We start from the raw sequence: 21,225 nt of genomic DNA, 5'->3' as shown, positions 1-21,225 counted from the left end.
TGCTAATAGCACCTGTACTGTTAGATAAGAGCAGAGTCGGTGTAGTGACAGAAACACCAAAATCCTGAAGTAACCACCGTAACCAAGTCACCTCTGCCGTCAAAAGAGCCATGGCTCGCAACTCAGCCTCAGCACTCGAACGGGAAACTGCAATCTGTTTCTTCGTCTTCCAGGCAATGAGAGAACCACCAAGAAAAACACAGTAAGCAGAAAGTGAACGGCGATCAGAAGGATCACTAGCCCACGTAGCATCCGAATAGGCCTGAAGCTGTAAAGAACTGGAGCTAGGAAAGAATAGACGGTGAGAGATCGTGCCCCGAAGATATCGGAGAACACGAAGGAGATGACTATAGTGAACCGATGTGGGAGCAGAAACAAACTGACTCAGAATATGAACCGGATAAGAGATGTCCGGACGAGTGACAGCTAGATAGACAAGACTGCCAACGAGATGACGATAACGCGTCGGGTCAGGGAGAGGATCACCATCAGTAGCACGGAGGTGAACATTGAGCTCCATAGGAGTCTCAACAATGCGCTCGTCAGTAAGAGCAGCACGAGCAAGAAGATCCTGGATATACTTTTCCTGGGATATAAAAAAGCCATCAGAGGTAGAAGAGACTTCAATCCCAAGAAAGTAGCGAAGAGGTCCAAGATCAGACATAAGAAACTGCTCACTAAGACGGGCCTTTACAAAGGCAATATACTCGGGGTCATCCCCAGTGATGATCATGTCATCAACATAGAGAAGAAGAAGAGTCCGACCACGAGGAGAAAGGTGAATAAACAATGCTGGATCATGAGCACTTGCTGAAAAACCAGCAGTAGTGACCACAGAGGCAAAACGCTCAAACCAGGCGCGAGGGGCTTGCTTAAGGCCATAGAGAGAGCGACGAAGACGACATACCATGCCATCAGGAACAGAATACCCAGGTGGTGGCTGCATGTACACCTCCTCACGCAGCTCACCATTAAGAAAGGCATTCTTAACATCAAGCTGAGATATAGACCAGTGGCGTGCAGAGGCAACGGCAAGAAGTGTACGAACAGTGGTCATATGGGCCACAGGAGCAAAAGTCTCGTCATAATCACGACCATGCTCCTGCTGAAAACCACGAGCCACAAGACGAGCTTTGTGACGCTCAAGAGAACCATCGGAGCGAGTCTTAACCTTGTAGACCCACTTACAAGTGATGGGACGGACTCCGGGAGGAAGAGAAACAAGATCCCAGGTACCAGTGCGTTCAAGAGCAGCAATCTCCTCTGCCATCGCAAACTGCCATTCAGGATGAACAACAGCCTGACGGTAAGAAGTCGGCTCAAGAACAACAGCACCAGCGGTGGGAAATCCAAAGCGATCAACAGGCGGACGAGGACGAGAACGCAAGCCATAAGTAGGCTGAGAGGAAGAGGACGACTCATCCAAGAGGCATCCACAGGTCGTGAACGACGAGTGTAATGCTGAGGAAAAGATGGAACAATAGAAGGAGGAATCGCCAAGGTAGAATCGGGGGTGGCGACGAAGAAGTCACCGGAGATGAAGGTGTAGAATCCGGTGACATGCTAGGCGAGGAGACCGGGGAAGATGGTGGCTGCAAATCGACTAGAGGTGGAGAAGCAGAGGGAGTGGAACGAATAGGCACAGGCGCGACGGGGGTGATAGGTGAGTCAGGAAAAGTGAGAAAAGAGATATCCTCCACTGAAAAATCGAGGAAGATGGGCGTGGGTAGAAAGGACGAGACTCATCAAAAGTCACGTCTCGAGAGATACGCATCCGACGACCGATAGGATCCCAACAACGATAGCCCTTATGCTCATCACTGTAGCCTAAGAAGACACACTCAACAGACTGAGCGGTCAGTTTGGTGCGTTCGCGAGGGGCAAGAAGAACATAGCAAACACAACCAAACAAGCGAAGCATCGAATAATCGGGAGAACGATCAAAAAGACGCTCAAAAGGAACGCCACCCTGCAAAGCAGCGGACGGCTGAAGGTTGATGAGATAGGCGGAAGTGGAGATAGCCTCGGCCCAAAAATGAGGCGGAAGAGAGGCGGCGATCATCATCGCACGAGCCGTCTCAAGAAGGTGACGATGCTTGCGCTCAGACACGCCATTCTGAGCATGAGCACCAGGACAAGAGAACTGGGCAAGAGTACCCTGCTCAGCAAGGACTCCACGCAACATCTTGGAGATATACTCTCCAGCAGAGTCAGCACGGAAAACACGAATAGGAGTAGAGAACTGAGTGTGAACCATGGCAGCAAAACGCTTATAGATAGATAACACCTCACTACGAGAAGACATAAAATATATCCAGGTGTATCGAGAGAAATCATCTATAAAAATAATATAGTAGCGATGACCTCCTTTCGAGGCAAAGGGAGCTGGACCCCAGACATCGGAGTGAACCAGGTCAAAAGGACGCTGAGACATAGTGTCACTATGAGGATAAGGTAACTGGACCTGTTTACCAAGCCGACAACCCTGACAGTCTAAAGACACACCGCCGGAGACAGATCCAAGAAGACCACGTCGAACTAAGGATGAGAGACGAGAGCCACACAAGTGACCAAGGCGATGATGCCACTGCTGAAAAGAGCTGGTAGACAAGGCAACAGAGGGGGAAAGACTGGCGGCGGTGGCAGCGGAGGGAAGGTGAAGCCAGTCAAGCTCCCAGAGACCCTGAGAGTCACGGTGTCGGGGGCCAGCACCAAGGAGAGCACCAGTGTGACGGTCCAGAACAGAACAAGAGTCAAAGTCTAGAATCACCCGACAACCGGAGTCAACAATCTGACCACCAGAAAGGAGCTGCATGGTAAGTCGAGGAACATGAGCAACATCAGGAACATGAAAAGATGAGGTGCTAAGAATGCCTCGACCATTAACCGGGAGGGAGGTACCATCAGCAGTAAGAACATGAATAGGAGAATCAAGAGCACGAATAGAAGACAAGGTGGATGAATCATGAGTCATATGAAAAGATGCTCCAGTATCAAGAATCCATGGAGATGTACCTGACTGTGTTGAAGGTGGTCTCACAATGCCAGAGGAGTCAGTATCAGAACCAGCAGAACCCGTCGGTGAAGAACCAGAGCATGCAGCGAGCAAGCACCGAAGGCGCGTAATCTCCTGCTCAGTCAGGAGCTCAACTGAAGAGGTCGACGTAGATGCACCCGGCAATGAAGAGCCGGAGGCAGGGAGCAGACCACGAAGTCCCACAATCTCCTGCTCGGTGAAGTACATAGCTGAAGTAGATGACGCAGTAGCACTGGGAGAGGAGCGGCCACCAGGGCCACCACCACCTGTGGAAACCGCCAGAGGAGGCGACATGGCATAATCAACATCATCCGTAGAGGCCGGTGACGGAGACGAGGGCACATGCAGACAAGCCCCAAGCGCCAAAGGAAGACGCGGGTCAATAGAGTCATATGCATCAACACATCCGATGGGAGCCGTGAGAGGAGCCGGTGTAGAACGATAATCACCGATGAAAGTCGCAGGAGGAGTCGATGTAGAGCGACAATCACCACGTGCGAGAGTCGCCACAGGGGACGATAGCACAGACGAACGAGCACCAAGCACGGAAGAAAGGCACATGTGCGAGACGGGGTCAGTAGAGCAAACACTGAAAACACCGTCAGGGATCACCGGGCAGCGAGGGACAGCAACAGAGCCCGATGCAGCAGACATTTTTTTTTTCTCGAGGGAAAGCGGAGACAAGGAGTCACACGGTGGTCCACGAACGACGGCCGCGAGTAGCCACGCATGGAGCCGGAGTCGATGCCTCCGCTGCCCTCACGTGGCTGGGAGCAGGAGGCGCCGCCGAGAGGAAAACGGCGCGACCGCAAGCCGCCCAGACAGCTCCTGGCGAGAGGAGGCGGACGGCGGGAGGGACCAGGCGGGAGGGGCGGACGGCAGACGGCGGGAGGAGCCGGGCAGGAGGGGCAGACAGCAGACGGCGGGAGGGGCCGGGCGGGAGGGGGAGGATGGCGCGACCACGAGCTGCCCAACGCCGGGCGGGATGAGGCGACGGCAGACGGCGGGAGGAGCCGGGCGGGAGGGGCAGACAGCAGACGGCGGGAGGGGGAGGATGGCGCGACCACGAGCTGCCCAATGCCGGGCGGGAGGAGGCGGGAGGAGCGGACAGCAGCGGCGCCGAGATTGGATCGTAGCACGAGTTGCGCGTGCGAAAAAGAGACCTAAAGCTCTAATACCATGTTAGGAATAAGCAACTTGTATTCCCATGAGGCCATAGGCCGATATATATACATGTACAGGTGGGGAACATATGCAGGAAACCCCTTATACAACGGGATAAATACAAAGGGGTACATGACTTATATTATAACTCTAACAGGCGAATGGGCGTCATTCAGTCTTACAGTTTTTATCGTCATTAAAGTATAATAATTGGTTGACCTCATTTCCATAATCAGCACTAGGTTAGTCTTTTTGGTTACCTCTGGTGTTGGTTCTCACAAAGCCAATTCCATGCTGTTGCCGATATTTTTGGTGAATCTGCTATGTACTGAGAGATATAACGATTAATTCTGGTTCTGCCAGAGCCAAGGTCCGATGCATTTTAGGTTGCTGGGATACACATATTTGTTCAAATGCATCCAGGAGATGAGATGCCATATCATTTTATTTAGAACCTTTTACTCTCCAATGAGTTTAAATATTCTATATGTTGTAGCGGTATTTACATATGGAGCTTATCCTCTAGCTAATTTGGTTATGGGAAATATATTGTTTACTCTAACTTTCATGCTTAACTTAATACACAGTGTTGTGATTTTTTTCTTCTGCTTTAATATAGGTGAAACTGCAATAATTGTCTTTTCGTTTTTTTTTCGACGGATCAGTTTACGTATGTCGTTAGCATTTTATTCGGGATATTTTAGCATTGCACTATTTATTTCAAATCCTGTAACATTTCAGTTTTTGGAATACACATGTTTCTCATATTACCGCACTTCCCAAATCTCAGTTTCAGTTATCAAGTTCTCGCATTATCCAGAGCTTGTTTTTGTATGTAGCAATGAAATAGACAACATCAGTTTTATATTTGTTCATATCAGCTATTGCTGTTTTCCAGGACAAGCGGTTTTTCTGTACTGTCACTGTTGACAGGCTTGGCTCTGATCAACGTTGGTGGTTCGCTTCGTGTGCCACGTGCCTCAAGTCTGCTAAATATACTGGCTATCAGTATAGATGCTCTGACGATGCTTGCTCCTCTGTTGAGGCCGACTTAACGTGAGCATATTTACCATTTACTTCTTTGATTTGGTGCTTGCATGCTACTATCTGTGAACTAAAACCTTCTTTTGGTTTTGATTTCCAGGTACTGTATTTCTGTCTTTGCATCTGATGGCACCGCGGAAACTGAATTTGTGTTGTTTGACAAGGTCGCATCGGGTGCTGTAGGAAAACCATTAATTGCTATACTTCATCAAAGGTATCCCGGATATGCTGCCGTGGACAAGATGGCCAAACTTGTGAGGCATGACGTTACTATTCCACCACAGATAACTCAGCTCATCGGGCAGAAGTATAAGCTCATGGTCTCCATATCAAAAAAATGGAAGCTCAAAAATGGCGAGGATTTGTCATTCCAGGTCAATAGAATTGCAGAAACCTACAAACCTGAGTTGCCTCCCTCTGTCAGTGCTGTTGCTTCTGGATCTGGCAAGGATGCATTGGTCAACAATGTTTGTGGTGAACAACTCCCTGTCTTGGGACCGGCTATATCGTCTGGACCAAACACACCTCCTCCCACGGGTTTTCTACCTGGTTCTCCTGCAGCTCAGGTATAACACAACATTTTTGTGTTTTCATTTGTTTGCTGGAACTTGGAATCACAATGTTCAATCCTTTCTAGGATTTAAATGGTAGGATACTGAAGCGAGTATGCTCACATTCAGGTTAAATCGTAGGATACTTTGCATTGCCGTGTTAAGAGATACTTTGTATGTGGTAGAACAATATGCATGTCCATTAGAAGAATCAGGTTTTCAAAGCAATAAAGGCATGATCAAATGCGTTGCTTTGATGAACATCAGTATATGCAGGATGCACCAATGATACTGAGTACTGAATGAACTAACTATAATGTACACTAGCAAATTGACTCCCAATCCCATTGCATCAGCCAACCACAGATTCATGAACAGACCATAGCAAGTACCAGTCTTCATTTTCTTATTATTTGAAGTGTGTGCTGAACTGAACACAAGTATTGCATCACTTTCTGATATTGCTGATCAGTAAAAATATATGTGGCCAAAAAATCTAGAATCAGGACATAATGAGGTAGTAACATCATGCCACTGATCAGTAAAAAATTGCTTCCCTGAGTGCTACCACGCAAAAAAAGAAGTGCTACTTGCTTGTTTCGGTGTGACTCTGAATCTGATCTGATGTGTTAGAGAGGAGGACGACTTGTGTTCAGTTCAGCAAAATATATGTGGCCAGAAAAATCTAGAATCAGGACATAATGAGGTAGTAACACCATGCCACTGATCAGTAAAAAATTGCTTCCCTGAGTGCTACTTGCTTGTTTCCGGTGTTACTCTGAATCTGATATGATGTGTTAGAGAGGAGGACGACTTGTGTCTTGGGTAGGGTTTGTCCTGCAACTTTTCTTTACTTTCTGAAATGTTACGTACTGCATGAGTGTGCTTTTGTTCTGGGGTTGAATAGATGGTTCTGTCTAAGCACACTTGGCTGTTCATTCTTTATACTATTGTGTTATAGTACCTGGCGTCGCCCTGACCATTGTTATCCTCCCTATTTTGGAGGATCTACACTACATTGATTATTTGGATGTACTATCAGATCATCCTAATGCTATTTTTTCTTCCTCAGGCACACACACATGCTTCTATTGGCAAAATCACCCCCTCAACTCCATCTCCACGGTACTGGTAAAGTATTATGGAACTGCATGTCCCTTGTTCATTTGGTTCTTTCCCCTTCTTATCGTCTTATTATTTATTGCAACAGCTCTGTTGCCCCGAAGCGTGGCGCAAGGCGCTCTTTGTTTGGTAAATCTTTGAAAGGAAAGTCTGACGTCATGCTAGGCGATGCTACTACATCTGCCCAGGTGCTGGCTGTTTGTTTTTTTCGTATTTACTGATCCTCTTTCTGGACCCTCCTTGTTCTTGCTCTGACTTGTTTTATCTTGGGAAAAAAATTAGGATGGCGTGGAAGCTGTGGTGGATGATTCTTCCATGACTGTTGAAGAGAAAGATGTTGATGCGGTACCCATTAGGCCCAAAAGGTCTTGCTTAACTACTTGATGGTCTGATGTATTATTAGTTCAACTCCAGGACACATTCTTATTTTGCATTCTGTTTCTTATTTTGCAATATGCGGAATTAGGGTGTAAGAGTTCTAATTCTACCACATTTACAGTGCACATGCCAGCCCCCGAACCATTTTGTCTGTCAGCAATATATTTACTGTCTGCTTTTCTCGTGTGTTAGGTCCCCGTCCGGTAGCAAGGGTCCGGGCCACCAAAGAAACAACAGAAGTAATGCCCTTTCTGCAGTGCTTGCAGATGTCGTTTGTAAATAAGGTGGGTGCTAATTACGTTTTGCATGTTCATTCTTCTGCTTCTAGGCATTAGGCTCAAAGGTTGCTTCTTTTCCTGATTGTCTTGCATATGCAGTTACTTTTCTCCGTCTACTTCTTTTCTTCCAAAAGATTCCTCTATATATCCCAGTGAATTACATTGGTCTCTTGTCTTCGGTTCAAATACGATCTCTTTATTCTTTCATCTTTTCCGTGGTGATCAGGTTCAGTTCCGTTCATCCTTGTCTTCCTGTATGATTCTTGTTATGAGCTTAGCTCACAAGAAACAGGTGAAGGGTTCCTAGATAGTTCACTGCTGCTTGCCGCCTCGACATTCGCGGGTGTTCGGCTTGCCTTCCTCCGTGCTTCATCGAGCTACTAAGGCGGCTTTGACTTTTGCATCTATGGGTCTCGTCTTACGCTGTCTGCGTGATGTGATGACCTTGCCGTTTGCCCACTCTGTGTTGTTGGATGTATCTTTAATGCTGCAGCATAGATCACCTACGATTGTTGCTTAGATGCACATGTGATGGGTATTTTGTGTGACCATATGCTTGTCCAGAAGCAAGCTTTTATAAGTACAAACTAATAACAGTAGGAAAAGAACCTGCTAGACCGGTGTCAGCACAATCTGATGATTGACCTGTAAACTTCATTTCTCTGTTTGCATGCCATGGACTATTGGTGAATACTTGGATCTATCTATTTAAGCTTATGTATCTATCGTGAATTTCTACTTGCTATTGTTACTGGCAAGGCTATAATATAGCCTCAAGTTTCATATGTCTTGTGTATTGAACGTACTTACTAGAGTTTCTGTTGCTCTATAATTAGTATGTGTTCAGTTTTTCCAAGGAAGGGTAAAGCAATCTTTAAAAAAATGGTTACAAATGTACTATGGGATACCAACAGTTTCTGAAGTTATCCGCCAGAGGTGTGGTTATATAAGATGGATGCCAGGCATCATAACATACAATATGTATTTTACTCATGGACTAAAACTTTTTGTAAGCAATCGTTTATTTTCACATTCAACTAATGTTCTTTAAGTTGAAAGAAATAAAGTTAAGCTCTCCTCTGTTATCTAAAGAAGCAGCTATCCATGTGCTATCTGACGTATGAAATGAAGAGTGCATGCAAAACTAAACAAAACTTATTCAAACACGATGAATTCACATTCCATGTAACCTTCAAATACATGTTATAGTGACCATAATCGTTAGTGACTAAGCTTGATTTTGAAATGCACCTGCCATATAATTCACAAGGAATTAAATCACTGATATCACACATGTTTGTTGTCCATCACAGGGAACAATAGAATAAAAATATGTTTTGCTTAGCAGTACTGGAAATATTGGAATGTTCAACATTTAATGGATGTTCCTTCTTTATATGAGGTCAATACATATTTAAAATTACTTTCATAATATACAAATTGGTGCATACAAACCTTCTCTTCTGATTCCATCAACCACAAGTCCATTGATGCATGTTATGATCTATGTCCTTGCTTACTCGGGGACGAGTAAAGGTTTATGCTTGGGGGAGTTGATACGTGCATTTTATATCATCATTTTTATATCTCATATTATCATATTGGAATGTTATTAGCACTGTTACATCAATGTTTTTACATGTTTTAGATGATTTATGGGACTTTCCTACAAGTCCCTATTTTTGGTATTTAATATCAGGGAGGCAGATTCCCCTCCTTTTCTTGTTTTTATTGTTTCAGGAGTTTCGGGAACCCAATGAACAAAAGGAAAGAAACCTCGGTGATTTTTCTTCGGAAGGAATAACGTCGAAAGAAGACCGAAGGGAGGAGAGCCACGGTGCCCAAGTTGGGTGGGCCCACGCGGCCAGGTACAGGGGTCGCATGGGACCCACCAACAGGAGCCTCGGGCACCTCCTCGGCTGGGGCTTTTTAGGTAGGTCGTCGTCTTCCCCGAAAAGTCACGCCCTATTTTTCCCCGAATTATCTGAGGCCGCGACGGCGGCGAAACTCCTGGATCCCTTCGAGGGGGTCAGATCCTGCTGCTCCGGAGCCCCCGGAGAGGGGGAAACCATCGCCATCGTCATCACCTTTCCTCCTTGGCGTGTGAGGAGGCCTCTACATCATCACCATCACCAAGACCAGCACCATCTCCATCACCATCCCTGTGATCCATCTCGTTCCCCTCATAGTTTGAGAGCTGCTATACCCTAGATCATTGTCTTGTGCTCCTATTCATGTTAGTGATTGGGTACTTGTCATTATTTGGTGGTGAAGTTATAATTTCAGATTGTGTTGTACCCTTTATGCCACTGATTATGATCATGTTTGCACGTTGTGAGTAGTTCCCGCATGTTCCTGAGGGCATAGGATGAATTGGCAATGATTTATATATAACATGTGTTGGTATTTTGTCAAGAATTTATCTTTTATGTGATTCTATGATGGTGTTGTGCGAACGTCGATTGCACAACACTTCACCTTTATGGTCTCATAGGAGAACAACATAGTGTAATGAATTGAGGAAGACTTAGGAGGACAAGAAAGCCTAAGACAGAGTCATGCAATTCTAATTATGTGGGTATTAGTGTCGGGGACCTTAGAGTGTAATGCTATGGTGGGACTTTATGTCTTAATAATTCTTGTGCAGTCATTGAGTTGGCCACATGATCCATCATAAGGGGTTGTAGACTATTAATTTAGTTTTACCTAGTTATGGCTCCGCCCCAAGAAGATTAAAACTTGACAAGATATGAAACGTGTTATTTAATAAATCTATATGCCTAGTGATATCCGTGCCGCCCTCGGGAACATTTTCCACATATAAGTTACATGTCACTTGAGCTTGTCCTCTTGCACATAGAGGATTGGGCTTTTCTCTCATTGAGAGCTTTCAACTGCTACTATTTACTTTCAGCATTTTATATTTCCGTGCAATTATACAACCAAAAACCCCAAAAATACCTGCATCTTTCATTGTTTTATTTATCATTCTTGCTAACCAATACCTTTAGCTCCTCGTGGGTTTGACAACCTTTTCTAATCGAAAGGTGCTACAACTGATCTCCTGCACTTGGGAGCCATCAATCCCCAAGCTTGAGCTCTTGCCCCTTCTTGGACTTCTTTCATAGTTCCCTACACGCGCACTTGAAAATTCCCTTCACACAAAACTTCTCATAAAATCATTAGAAGGGTTAGTGCATTAAAATGAATTCAACCACTTGATACAATTGGGAAAATCCTACAAACTTGTTTTTGACATTAGGCTACTGTTACTAGGTCTTAATGTAGTGTCCCCCACCTTAAGAACACCACTTAACACTTGAAAATAGGCAACGCAAAATATAGGCAGAATCTGCCAAACTGAAACAGCCAGCAAAGATGAATTTTTTCGAGGAACTTCTGGTCCTCTAATCAAAAAACTTAAAACTAATGAAAGGTAGGCAATAAGCCTCAGCTTACTCACAAACAATTTCAGATCCATATCACCTTCTGGCTGGGAGAAAGAATTTTTACGGTGAAGCACAGCGAATCTGTTTTCTGGCAGCAAGATAAAACTTTTTGATCACCTCTCAATTAGAGGCTACTCTTGGCACAACAACGAAATAAAAAGGATACAAAGGTGTCATTACAGTAGAAATGAGCACCTTGACTCAAAAATAAATAAAAAGCAAAACAGAAAGCAAAAAAAATCTTGGGTTGTCTCCCAAGAGCACTTTTCTTTAACGCCTTTAAGTTAGGCTTAAAGCAAGAAATCAAGTCTTTTCAATATTACCATCCTCTGGGGCATAGGTTGCCCTCACAATAGATTCATATGGTTGTCTCATTATTCTCTTTGGGAAGTGTTCCATCCCTATTTTGAGTGGAAATTGGACCTTAATAACGCCATCTTCCATATCAATAATAGCACCAACAGTTCTAAGAAAAAGGTCTTCCCAAAATAATAGGACAAGAAGCCTTGCGATCTATATCCATAACAAGAAAATCAACGGGAACATAATTATCATTAACCATAATAATAACATCATTTATCCTTCCCACAGGTCTTTTCATAGTAGAATCAGCAAGATGAACACCCAAATGACAAGCTTCCAATGGTTTCAAATCAAGAATAACATATAATTTCTTAGGCATAATAGAAACACTTGCACCAAGATCACACAAAGCATTGCAATCAAAATCATTAACTCTCATCTTAATAGTAGGTTCCCAATTATCTTCCAACATCCTAGGGCTAGAAACTTCAAGTTGTAGCCTTTCTTCTCTAGCTTTAATGAGAGCATCAGTAATATGTTTAGTAAAGGCCATATTAATTTTACTAGTATTGGAAGTCTTAGCAATCTTTTGTAGGAACTTTATAACTTCAGTAAGGTTGCAATTATCAAAGTCAATATCATTTTCATCAAGAATAGAAGGTTCATCCTTCTCTAAAATTTCAGCATTTTCAGATTTTTTTCTCAAAAACAGTTTTAACACTTTCCAATTTTCTGGGGTTCTTTTTAGATGAAGTAGAGGACTCGCCTACCCCAATTATTTTACCATTAGAATATTTAGAACCAGTAGGCGATTCATAAGTACTCAAAGTTTTAACTTCTTCAATGGCACATATAGCAGAAACATTAGCAATTCTACTCATTCTAGCAATTTCAGCCTCTTTTTCTTCTCTAGCCCATCTAGCATGCAATTGAGCTAACATCCTCACATTATTATCTATTTTAGTCCGTGAGTGGGTCAATTCTTAACCATAGATTTCATTCTTTCCCAAGCTTGAGGACCATGTTCATTATCAATTTGTCTAAAGTTCATGATGTTACTCCTTAGTTGTATAATTTTTGCAGGTGGATAATACTTTCCAATAAAAGCATCTTTGCACTTAGTCCATGAATCAATACTATTTCTAGGCAAAGATTATAACCATTCTTTAGCACGTCCTCTCAAAGAGAAAGAGAAAAGTTCCAGTTTTATGATGTCTCCTTCTACCTCGTTATATTTTTGCATATCACATAATTCAACAAAGTTATTCAAATGAGAGGCAACATCATCAGTACTAGCACCAGAAAATTGCTCTTTCATGACAAGATTAAGTAAAGCAGGTTTTATTTCATAAGATTCGGCCTTAGTAGCAGGTGGAGCAATGGGTGTGCATATAAAATCATTGTTGTTGGTGCTTGTAAAGTCACACAACTTGGTATTCTCAGGGTTACTCATAAATGCAAGATAAAAACTAAGAACATGTAAAACAAGTAAAAGGTAAAAGCTAAAATTCTTTTTTTTTGTGTGTTTTTGTTTTTTATAGGAAGCAAGAAAGCAAGTAAAACTAGAAAAGTAAACTAAGCAAGACTAGAAACAAAGTAAAGAGGTTGGAAGTGTGAGACTCCCCTTGCTGAAATTTTCAAGTCCCCAGCAACGGCGCCAGAAAGTTTGATGTGGACAACTGATGTGCCCGTTGGGAATTCCAAGAGCAAGGTTTTGATGCAGTACAGAGCAAGCATTCCCTTGATTTTATCAAACCAAGGTTATCAATCCAGTAGGACTTGAGAACTTCTAACAAGGTGTCAACGGCGCCAGAGAGCTTAACGTTGACAGAAACCTGCACACAACAGACAAACTCCCACTTTGTCCCAACTTACAGGAAGGTTGCCAATCCTCTTGGTCTGCTGAAAACAAAGAGATTAAACGAATGGTGGAAAACAAAGTTGAAAGGAACAGCGAACAAAAGAGAATTAAAGAGGTTGTAATCAATGTAAACAAGATGGACCGGGGTCCACAGTTTCACTAGTGGTGTCTCTCCAAGCAGAAAATGATGTGAAAGGGTAAACAAATTACAGCTGGGCAATTGATGAATAACTATGACATAACAATGCATCTTGTAACAGTTCATTCATTGTGGTGTTTATTTTGGGCATTACGTCTAACATACACTGACTGTTATCCAACTGCATTTGTGACTAATAATCTACCCCGGGATCGCTATCCAGCATGTCACCCTAAAGGTATTAAGTTGAGGCAAACAAGTTCACCCTATTCAACAGATAATTGCATTAAGCTCAATACATAATGTAAGCAATGTTTCATAACACATGGAAACTAGCACCGCTGTTTTCTCCCTGGTAGAAACTGCACACCCAAGGTACTTGTACGTTTCTGTCACTCGGGCACTGATTCATGGGGGCAAGAAACAAAGATGAAGCTGAGATTGGCCGGATTCCAGAAGACAAGGAACGGCGTCGTCAAGAAGGTAGCTGCGCCCAGTCCTTCCGATCCGCTCGGCGCTGAGGTAAAAAAGCCAACCAAAAATATTGCTCATCTAATTGATGTGTCCGTAGCTAGTAAGTTCTGCTCTAATATGACAAACATGACGAATACAATTAATCAGACCGTAGCTAGTACAATTGACGAACTTAGAAAGGATATTGATAATACTTTATCCCATTAGTGCTGCAAGTTAATGATGAGTATTTTAAGAAAAAGCTGATGCATTTAGAGAATAATGGATTCATTAGTTTTCCTACTAGTATTCATACATCTGTTGCATCGGCTAATGATAGGCAACCTCACGTTTCTTTACATAACCATCTGAGTGGCCGGAACTATGTGAGCGGTTCGGCTAATAATTTGATGTCTAGCGTAGCTGCACCTATTGTTTCAACTTCGGTACCACCAGATTACGACAACTTTAACCGAAGTGCAACTTTCAATTATAATTTGCAGCAGCCTAGTTATCAGACGGTAGCATACAATACACCACCATTACCGCCTGTTAGTACCGGCGTTACGTACGGGCCGGTACACGATACATATTTTAGTGGGACTCCGCGGCAAACGTCGCATGCTCAAATTTCTTTGGCGGAGTTTTCACCGCGTGCTTGCGTTCCATCTACTAGACAAACCAATTATCCACAGTCCAGTGGTAGTTTTAAGGATCAGCTTGATAGTATACTCAGAGAATTTGGTTTAGAACCAAAGGGTAAAGTAGAAGGGCAACAATGTTCAGATGTTAATCAAGTTCTGAAAAAGGCTTTGCTGCAGGAAAATCGAGCTAAAGATATTAAACAACATAGCCGGTTTGAAGAAAGTATAAATAAAGAGAAGGAACACCAGATTGTTTATGATGGTGATTCGGCTAGTGGTGATGGTAATGACATAAGTGTAGCCGAATGGGTGCAAGAACCTAAATCAGTACCATTTGCATGTTCTGTTTTGAAACCTACACCTGCTAAAAGAGAAGAACTTAAATACATTTTTGATGTTAGTAAGTGTGATAGGATATTTGATATGTTACTACAAGAAAGGGTAATTAGAGTAAGAGATGGTCATGTAATTCCACCTTCAGAAGAATTGGCTAAAAAAGATTATTGCAAGTGGCACAATTCTTTTTCTCATTGTACTAATGATTCTAATGAGTTTCGTCGACAGGTACAATTGGCCATTAATGACGGACGATTGACATTTATGAAGACTACCGAAAGGAAGCTCGATAGTGATCCTTTACCTATTATCAATGTGATCGAGTTTGAAAAGAAGAAAGTGCTTATTCGGTCGGATCAGACCGAGTCCGCAAAGGGAAAAAATGTTGTCGTCGATGATAATGTTGCGCCGAGGATGATCAAACCAAAAAATTCAGAAGTAAGGTTGTGGAAAGTCAATGGAAAAATGACACAAGCTCCAAGAATAAAGCCGACAGTTAGCATGTTATTGGAAAAGTGTACTTCACGCAAGGCCAACAATGTGTTTAATCGTTTTGGAGGCGTTAAGCGTACTAGGTCTCCTTTTGGACCTGGAGGTCATGAGCCATGGAAAAAATATTCATATCATCAACAGCCGTACTATCCAATGGAGTCGGCTTATTGGGGATGTTCACCTCCTATGTATCCTCGATTTTCTCGGAGAGATTTTTGTCCTTGGGCGCCATATCCTAGAGGTCCAGCATGTTACTTTCAACCGGAGTGGAATTCATCAAGGCCTACGTTGAACCAAACTCGTATGAAAAAAGAGTTCAGTTTAATCAGAAAGGTAGACTCCGTGATGCCAATGTAATTCGTGCTAATGATGAAAATCCAGTCTCGGTAATTTCAAATCCGGCGTCGGAGACACAACACAGACGACACGATTCATATTGGTGGTCATAAGTTTAAGTGGGTGCCAGTGAGGACTGCTGCTACCGCCAGCTGTGCCATGGTGAGTCATCCCGCAACATGTTTAGATGGGTCTGACAGTGATCATACTTTAGAACCAAAACCAGCCGACGTTGGCAGTGGGATGCAACAGCAGCACCAAGAGCCTGGTCCGTATCAGAAGAAGGTTAGTCTGGAGCATAACGTGCAGAATTGTGGAAATAAAGTACCTCTTGTGACCTCTAGTGCTGGTCAAAAATTTGGTTCAGTTAGCACGCATACCAATTCAGCTATGGGAAACATTACCTCTGGAGCATCAGTGTGTGCACCTCCAACGGGATTCAAGTCTAGTACTGGCACAACTACACAATGGTGGAATCCAAATAACAGTGGAAGCCAGAAAATTGCAAATCCAGGTGCATCTGATTTGGAACCTGTGCACACACGTTCAGAGAAGACTGTACGTACTAGTACTGGTGAGTCGGCTGATGCATTTGCGAATCTACATGCAAGAGGCAAAAGAAGATTTCAGACGGATGTTACATCTGATCAGCAGAGAGTTATTTCGGCTAAGGGAAAAATATTTGTCCCACGGACAGCAATACGTCAGTATAGGCTGAGAAACTAGGGGGCAGCAGAATTAAGTCACTCGCTCCAGGAACCAAACCAGAACCACGATGGTGCCCGACGGGACTTACACACACTCAGAAACGGTGTGTACAACGACTGCGAGCATTGGAAATAAAGGAACATATAGCCAAGAAAAGGCGAAATGAATTGTTCAATCGGTATAGACCATTGGTGCCTACAAAAACTTCGAAGGAGAAGCGCATGTGTCAGGAAGTTTGATGCACCATGGCCGATATATTATTTGAGTATCGCCCTAAGGAAAATTTGGCCGGTGAGTTATTTGGACATCGCTCTAAACCGAAATTTTTGGCCGATGTGTTCTATTGACATCACCCTACGCAACTATATGGCCGATGAAGTGACCACATCGTGCTAAGGCATTATTATAGTGTTTTTGGTAAATGCAATTGCACCAAAAACAGGGGGGCATGTGTTCATGGTGTAATTTGGCTAGTAGTTGTTCAGCCAAATTAATTCATTGATCAAGTTTATTAGCTGATATATTGCTCAAGTGTTGCAACAGGTATTTTAAATGATGACTACTCCAAGGATAACTTCTGGCCAGGTTTTTTGATACGTGGAGTTAACGCGCCGCTGCTTAGGACAAGTCCTAACCGGGCTAAAATATCAGGCTGAAGTTTCAGGTTTGTGAAGGCCATCACGCAAGAAGGTGCAGGACAAGTCCTAATAGGACTCGATGCATCGATCCGGATGCAAGGCTGAAGTGCTGCTGCCGAATATGCAGTCACGTATACGAATTATTTTTTTGAAGCATCAACCGTAGAACAATAGTTCTACGGTAATTTTCATTAATAATATATACAATCTACATGATAAAAATAAAAAGAAGTTATCTCTAAACAATCAGCCAATTCCTTTTTTTTGGAAACATGGGGGTACTAAAGTTTGTGGCTGTTAATCTCTGCAAACATTACAAATGTGCAGCAATCCATTCCAACAAAACATCCTTGTACTTTGCTTTGATTCTGTATTGGAGAAGTTGAAGATCCTCTTTTAATCTGTACTTCCAACAGTTTATGCTTGGCACTTCCTTTCTAAAAATCTTTCCATTTCTTTGGGTCCAGATCCTCCAGCAACCTTGAATAATGATCTCAAGAGCAATTCCCTTTGGTAGTAATGAGTAGATCAGCATAATATCGTCGTAGCTTGAGATGCCTGGCTTTTTAGAAGGGAAGGTGCTTTTCCAACATTCCTGAGTGAATACACAGTCCTAGAAAAGGTGTCTTAGAGTTTCTTCTGAGTGCTCATTACAGAAGACACAATCATAAGATTCAAGGAACATGTTCTTCCGATTCAAAAGATTTCTGGTGTTCACTCTGTCATGTAGCAGGAGCCAGAAGAAAATTTTGTGTCTTAATCGATTGGCTGTCTTCCAGATTTTTGTGAAAAGTTTGTTCGGTTCAGCTCTGGCACAAATTGTTTTATACATCTTGATGGAGGAGTACTTCCTGTTTTGTCCTGTGCCAGTCCAAGTATCAATTGTCATGCCAGACCATTGAGTTTGAATCAAATTTTGTAGCTCCATGAGCTGATCATGTGCTTCTACAGACAATGGAGTGTGAAGAAGTTGGCGAACATCTGGTTCTCTCACCCATGAAGCGATAGAAATGTCATCTTTTTTTGACAAAGGAGTGTAGTTCTGGCATCAATACTGATAGTGGCCTGTCTCTCCATTTATCATGCCATAATAAAATGGAGGTACCATTTCCCACTTTGCAATGGAAATGTTCTTTGAAAAGGGGCATCAGCTTAAGATGTTGTTTCCACCAACTTGATCCTTCCATTTTTTGCTGAGGCAGTGTCTGATTGTAGTAGGTGTCCCAGATTAATTTCACCCAAGGCGGTCCTCTCTATTGAAGAATTTTTGAAGATTTTTCAGCAGCAGTGTCTTGTTGTGAATGGATATGTCTAGAATGCCCAGCCCTCCCTGGTTTTTTGGTTGGCATACCTTACTCCATGCTATGAGTGGTGGCCTTGCCTGCTCTTGCCCATACTTTCTCCAAAAGAAATGTCTCAGATATTTGTTGATTTGTTCTATGATGCTTACTGGCAGGGTTAGTGTGCACATGAAGAAGATTGGCAAAGCTGAGAATATTGCTTTGATTAGGAGGAATCTACCATCATAGGATAAGAGATTTGAACAGCCACTGAGTCTTCTCTCAATATTCTGGCATATGGGGGAAAAATCTTCTGCTTTAAGTCTGTTTGCACTAAGTGGAAGACCTAGGTAAGTGAAAGGAAATCCACCTTGAAAGTGCACGAATTGGAAAGTGCACCAAGATTTCCATGTTTGATGGTACGTACTGTAGGGTCACGTAGAGATAAACAAAACTTTTTCTACGCATCTAACCCAAGATCTAGCCGAGGTAGAAGTATCAAATCATATCTCCATCACCGTTTATTTCGGTTCAACATATCAAAAGAGTATCATCCCAGATCTCAATCACCATTTATCTCGGTTTAATATATCAAAGGGAATCACCCCATATCTCTATCACCAATTATTTTGGTTCAAAAATATCAACAGAGCCTCATCTCATATCGCTATAGCTGTGTATCTCGGTTCAGAATATCAGAAACAGATTATCACTATTTCATATCATCAATTGTGCAGAGACATCAAATATCAAGATATCATGGTATCCCATCTCGCTGAGTATCATGTGTTGAGAAATATATCAACTCATCATTTGACAAATGCCCACGAAGGCAAAGTGTCATTTTAGCCCATGCAGGCAATTTGTTGGTTCAGCTAAGGCTGCCAGCATAGCTTTGCGGTGAAAGCCTAGAGAAGGCTAAAAACCGACATATGAGATATGCCCAAGCAGGCAGTATGTCAAACTTGCCAAATATCAGCAAAGACATCAATATATGACAGTGCCCAAACAGGCAATATGTCAGTCCAGCTCATGCTGGAGACATCCGACTTTGGTTAACGCCCAAAGTGGCTAAAAACCGACATATGATAGTGCCCAAGCAGGCAATATGTCAGTCCAGCTCATGCTGGAGACATACGACTTCGGTAAACGCCCAAAGTGGCTAAAAACCGACATATGACAGTGCTCAAGCAGGCTATATGTCAATTCAGCTCATGCTGTTGACATACGACTTCGGTTATGCCCAAGATGGCTAAAAACCGACTTATGATGGTGCCCGTGCTGGCAGGTTACTGTTTATATGGAGATTCTAATATTGGTATTTGTTCTTGAAAGTCTATGCGCCACTCTGCGAGTCCCCCACAGCCTCGGGGACTAGTGTCGGGGATGTAACCCCGGGTACCCCAAAGTTGTTGGTTCCGTTGAGTTAGTAGAAGAGAGAAACAGTGAATAAACAGCTAAAGATAAGAGAAAAGCAAAAGAAATCAGCCTGGGCCGAGATTGGCGTGACCCAGGCCGGAATACCCTGTTCTGGGCCGACATACACCTATGTCGGTGTCCGCTATCTCGGTTTGGGCCGACATCAGCTCCTAACTCGGAGCGGGCCAGCATCACCTCTTCGAGATCCCGGTTTTGGGCTCCAGACGGGCCAGTTTGACCGGCATTTCCCAGATCCCGGTTTTGGGCCGGCTTCTCCCGCAACCCGGCGTTCCTTCCCTCCCCCGCGCAGACCTCGGTTTGGGCCGGGTGTGACTTACCGAGTCACCCAGCAGGCCGAGCTCCACATTATTGGGCCGAGACTCCTTGACCTCGGAACGGGCCGAGGTGGCTTCATCCCGGGCGGACCGACATTTGCGTATCCCGGACAGGCCGACATCCGGCCCTTTGGCAATCTTCACCCCAGGCCGACATCTGGTTAGTTCGCCGTCCGTCGCGGGCCGGCCCATCCGACATCTGCTGCCGGTTGGCCCATTGATGCATGTAAAATGCATACATGAACTTTGCATTATATCACTTATATTCCAATCATATTTACATCATATAAGGGTTATACCACTGTTATATAACGATTTTAGGTAATAAAATATTTATTTCCTATTTTTATGGAATTAACCCTGCGCAGGCAGAAAACCCTATTTCCTTCCTTTTAAGTTTCAGGGACCAAAACGACGCCCAAATGACCTGGAAAATTACGAGCGTCAATATTTTGGAAGGAAGAAGACTTGGGAGCGAAGGAAGCAAGCAAACGGAGGTCGGAGGCCCAGAAGAGGGTGGCTCATGCGGCCACTGTACCTGGTCGCGTGGGGCCCACTCTTTTGGCCCTCGAGGCTCCGCTGCCGTCGATCTTTTCTCCACCGACCTAGTCTTGACCTAAAAACGCCTATAAAAAAGGTCCCCCGACGTTCTCTGGAAGGAGGCGGCGCAGAAACAGAAAACCATGAAACAGAGAGTCAGAAGGCTGCCGCCGGAGAAGATCGGAGGGGGGAAACGCCGTCGGAATCACCTCCGAAGGGCTTGATGTAACGCCCACGGTGCGGCTATATCTCCCACGTGTCGAGGCACGACTTAGAGGCATAACCACATAGTGGTTTTGTCGCAAGAAGGGTCATCTTCACACAATCCCATGTAATGAACAAGAATGGGATAAAGAGTTGGCTTACAATCGCCACTTCAGACAATACATAAATATCATTCATACATCATCCAAAATACAAACATATAGACCGACTACGGTCAAAATCCAGATGAAAAATAAGACAACCCCAAATGCTAGATCCCCGATCGTCCCAACTGGGCTCCACTACTGATCATCAGGAAAAGACACATAGTAACGACCACGTTCCTCGTCGAACTCCCACTTGAGATCGACGCCATCATCTGCACTGGCATCGTCGACACCTGCAACTGGTTTTTGGAAGTATCTGTGAGTCACGGGGACTCAGCAATCTCACACCCGCGAGATCAAGACTATTTAAGCTTATAGGACAAGGAGGTGCAAAGAGGTGGAGCTGC

The 21,225-nt window shown here is 43.7% G+C and overlaps 1 protein-coding gene and 1 pseudogene across 1 annotated transcript; one reads left to right on the top strand and one right to left on the bottom strand.

Annotated features, from left to right (window-relative positions):
* Nucleotides 1–916: 916 nt before the first annotated feature.
* Nucleotides 917–3,331, bottom strand: LOC123171122 (uncharacterized; annotated as a pseudogene).
* Nucleotides 3,332–3,766: 435 nt separating this feature from the next.
* On the top strand, nt 3,767–9,982 carry LOC123171121 (uncharacterized). The gene is made up of 8 exons (XM_044588758.1): nt 3,767–4,169; nt 5,083–5,257; nt 5,346–5,811; nt 6,869–6,927; nt 7,007–7,106; nt 7,201–7,283; nt 7,489–7,580; nt 7,801–9,982. Exons 1-7 carry the CDS (start codon nt 3,767–3,769, stop codon nt 7,577–7,579), a joined length of 1,377 nt encoding a protein of 458 aa, XP_044444693.1. The 3' UTR covers nt 7,580; nt 7,801–9,982.
* The last annotated feature ends 11,243 nt before the right edge of the window (nt 9,983–21,225 follow it).

The sequence above is a fragment of the Triticum aestivum genome, chromosome 7D (assembly GCF_018294505.1).
Source record: "Triticum aestivum cultivar Chinese Spring chromosome 7D, IWGSC CS RefSeq v2.1, whole genome shotgun sequence".
In the NCBI taxonomy this organism is placed as follows: Eukaryota; Viridiplantae; Streptophyta; class Magnoliopsida; order Poales; family Poaceae; genus Triticum; species Triticum aestivum.
Note: the sequence above shows the minus strand (reverse complement) of the source record. Positions and strands in the feature narration are given on the sequence as shown.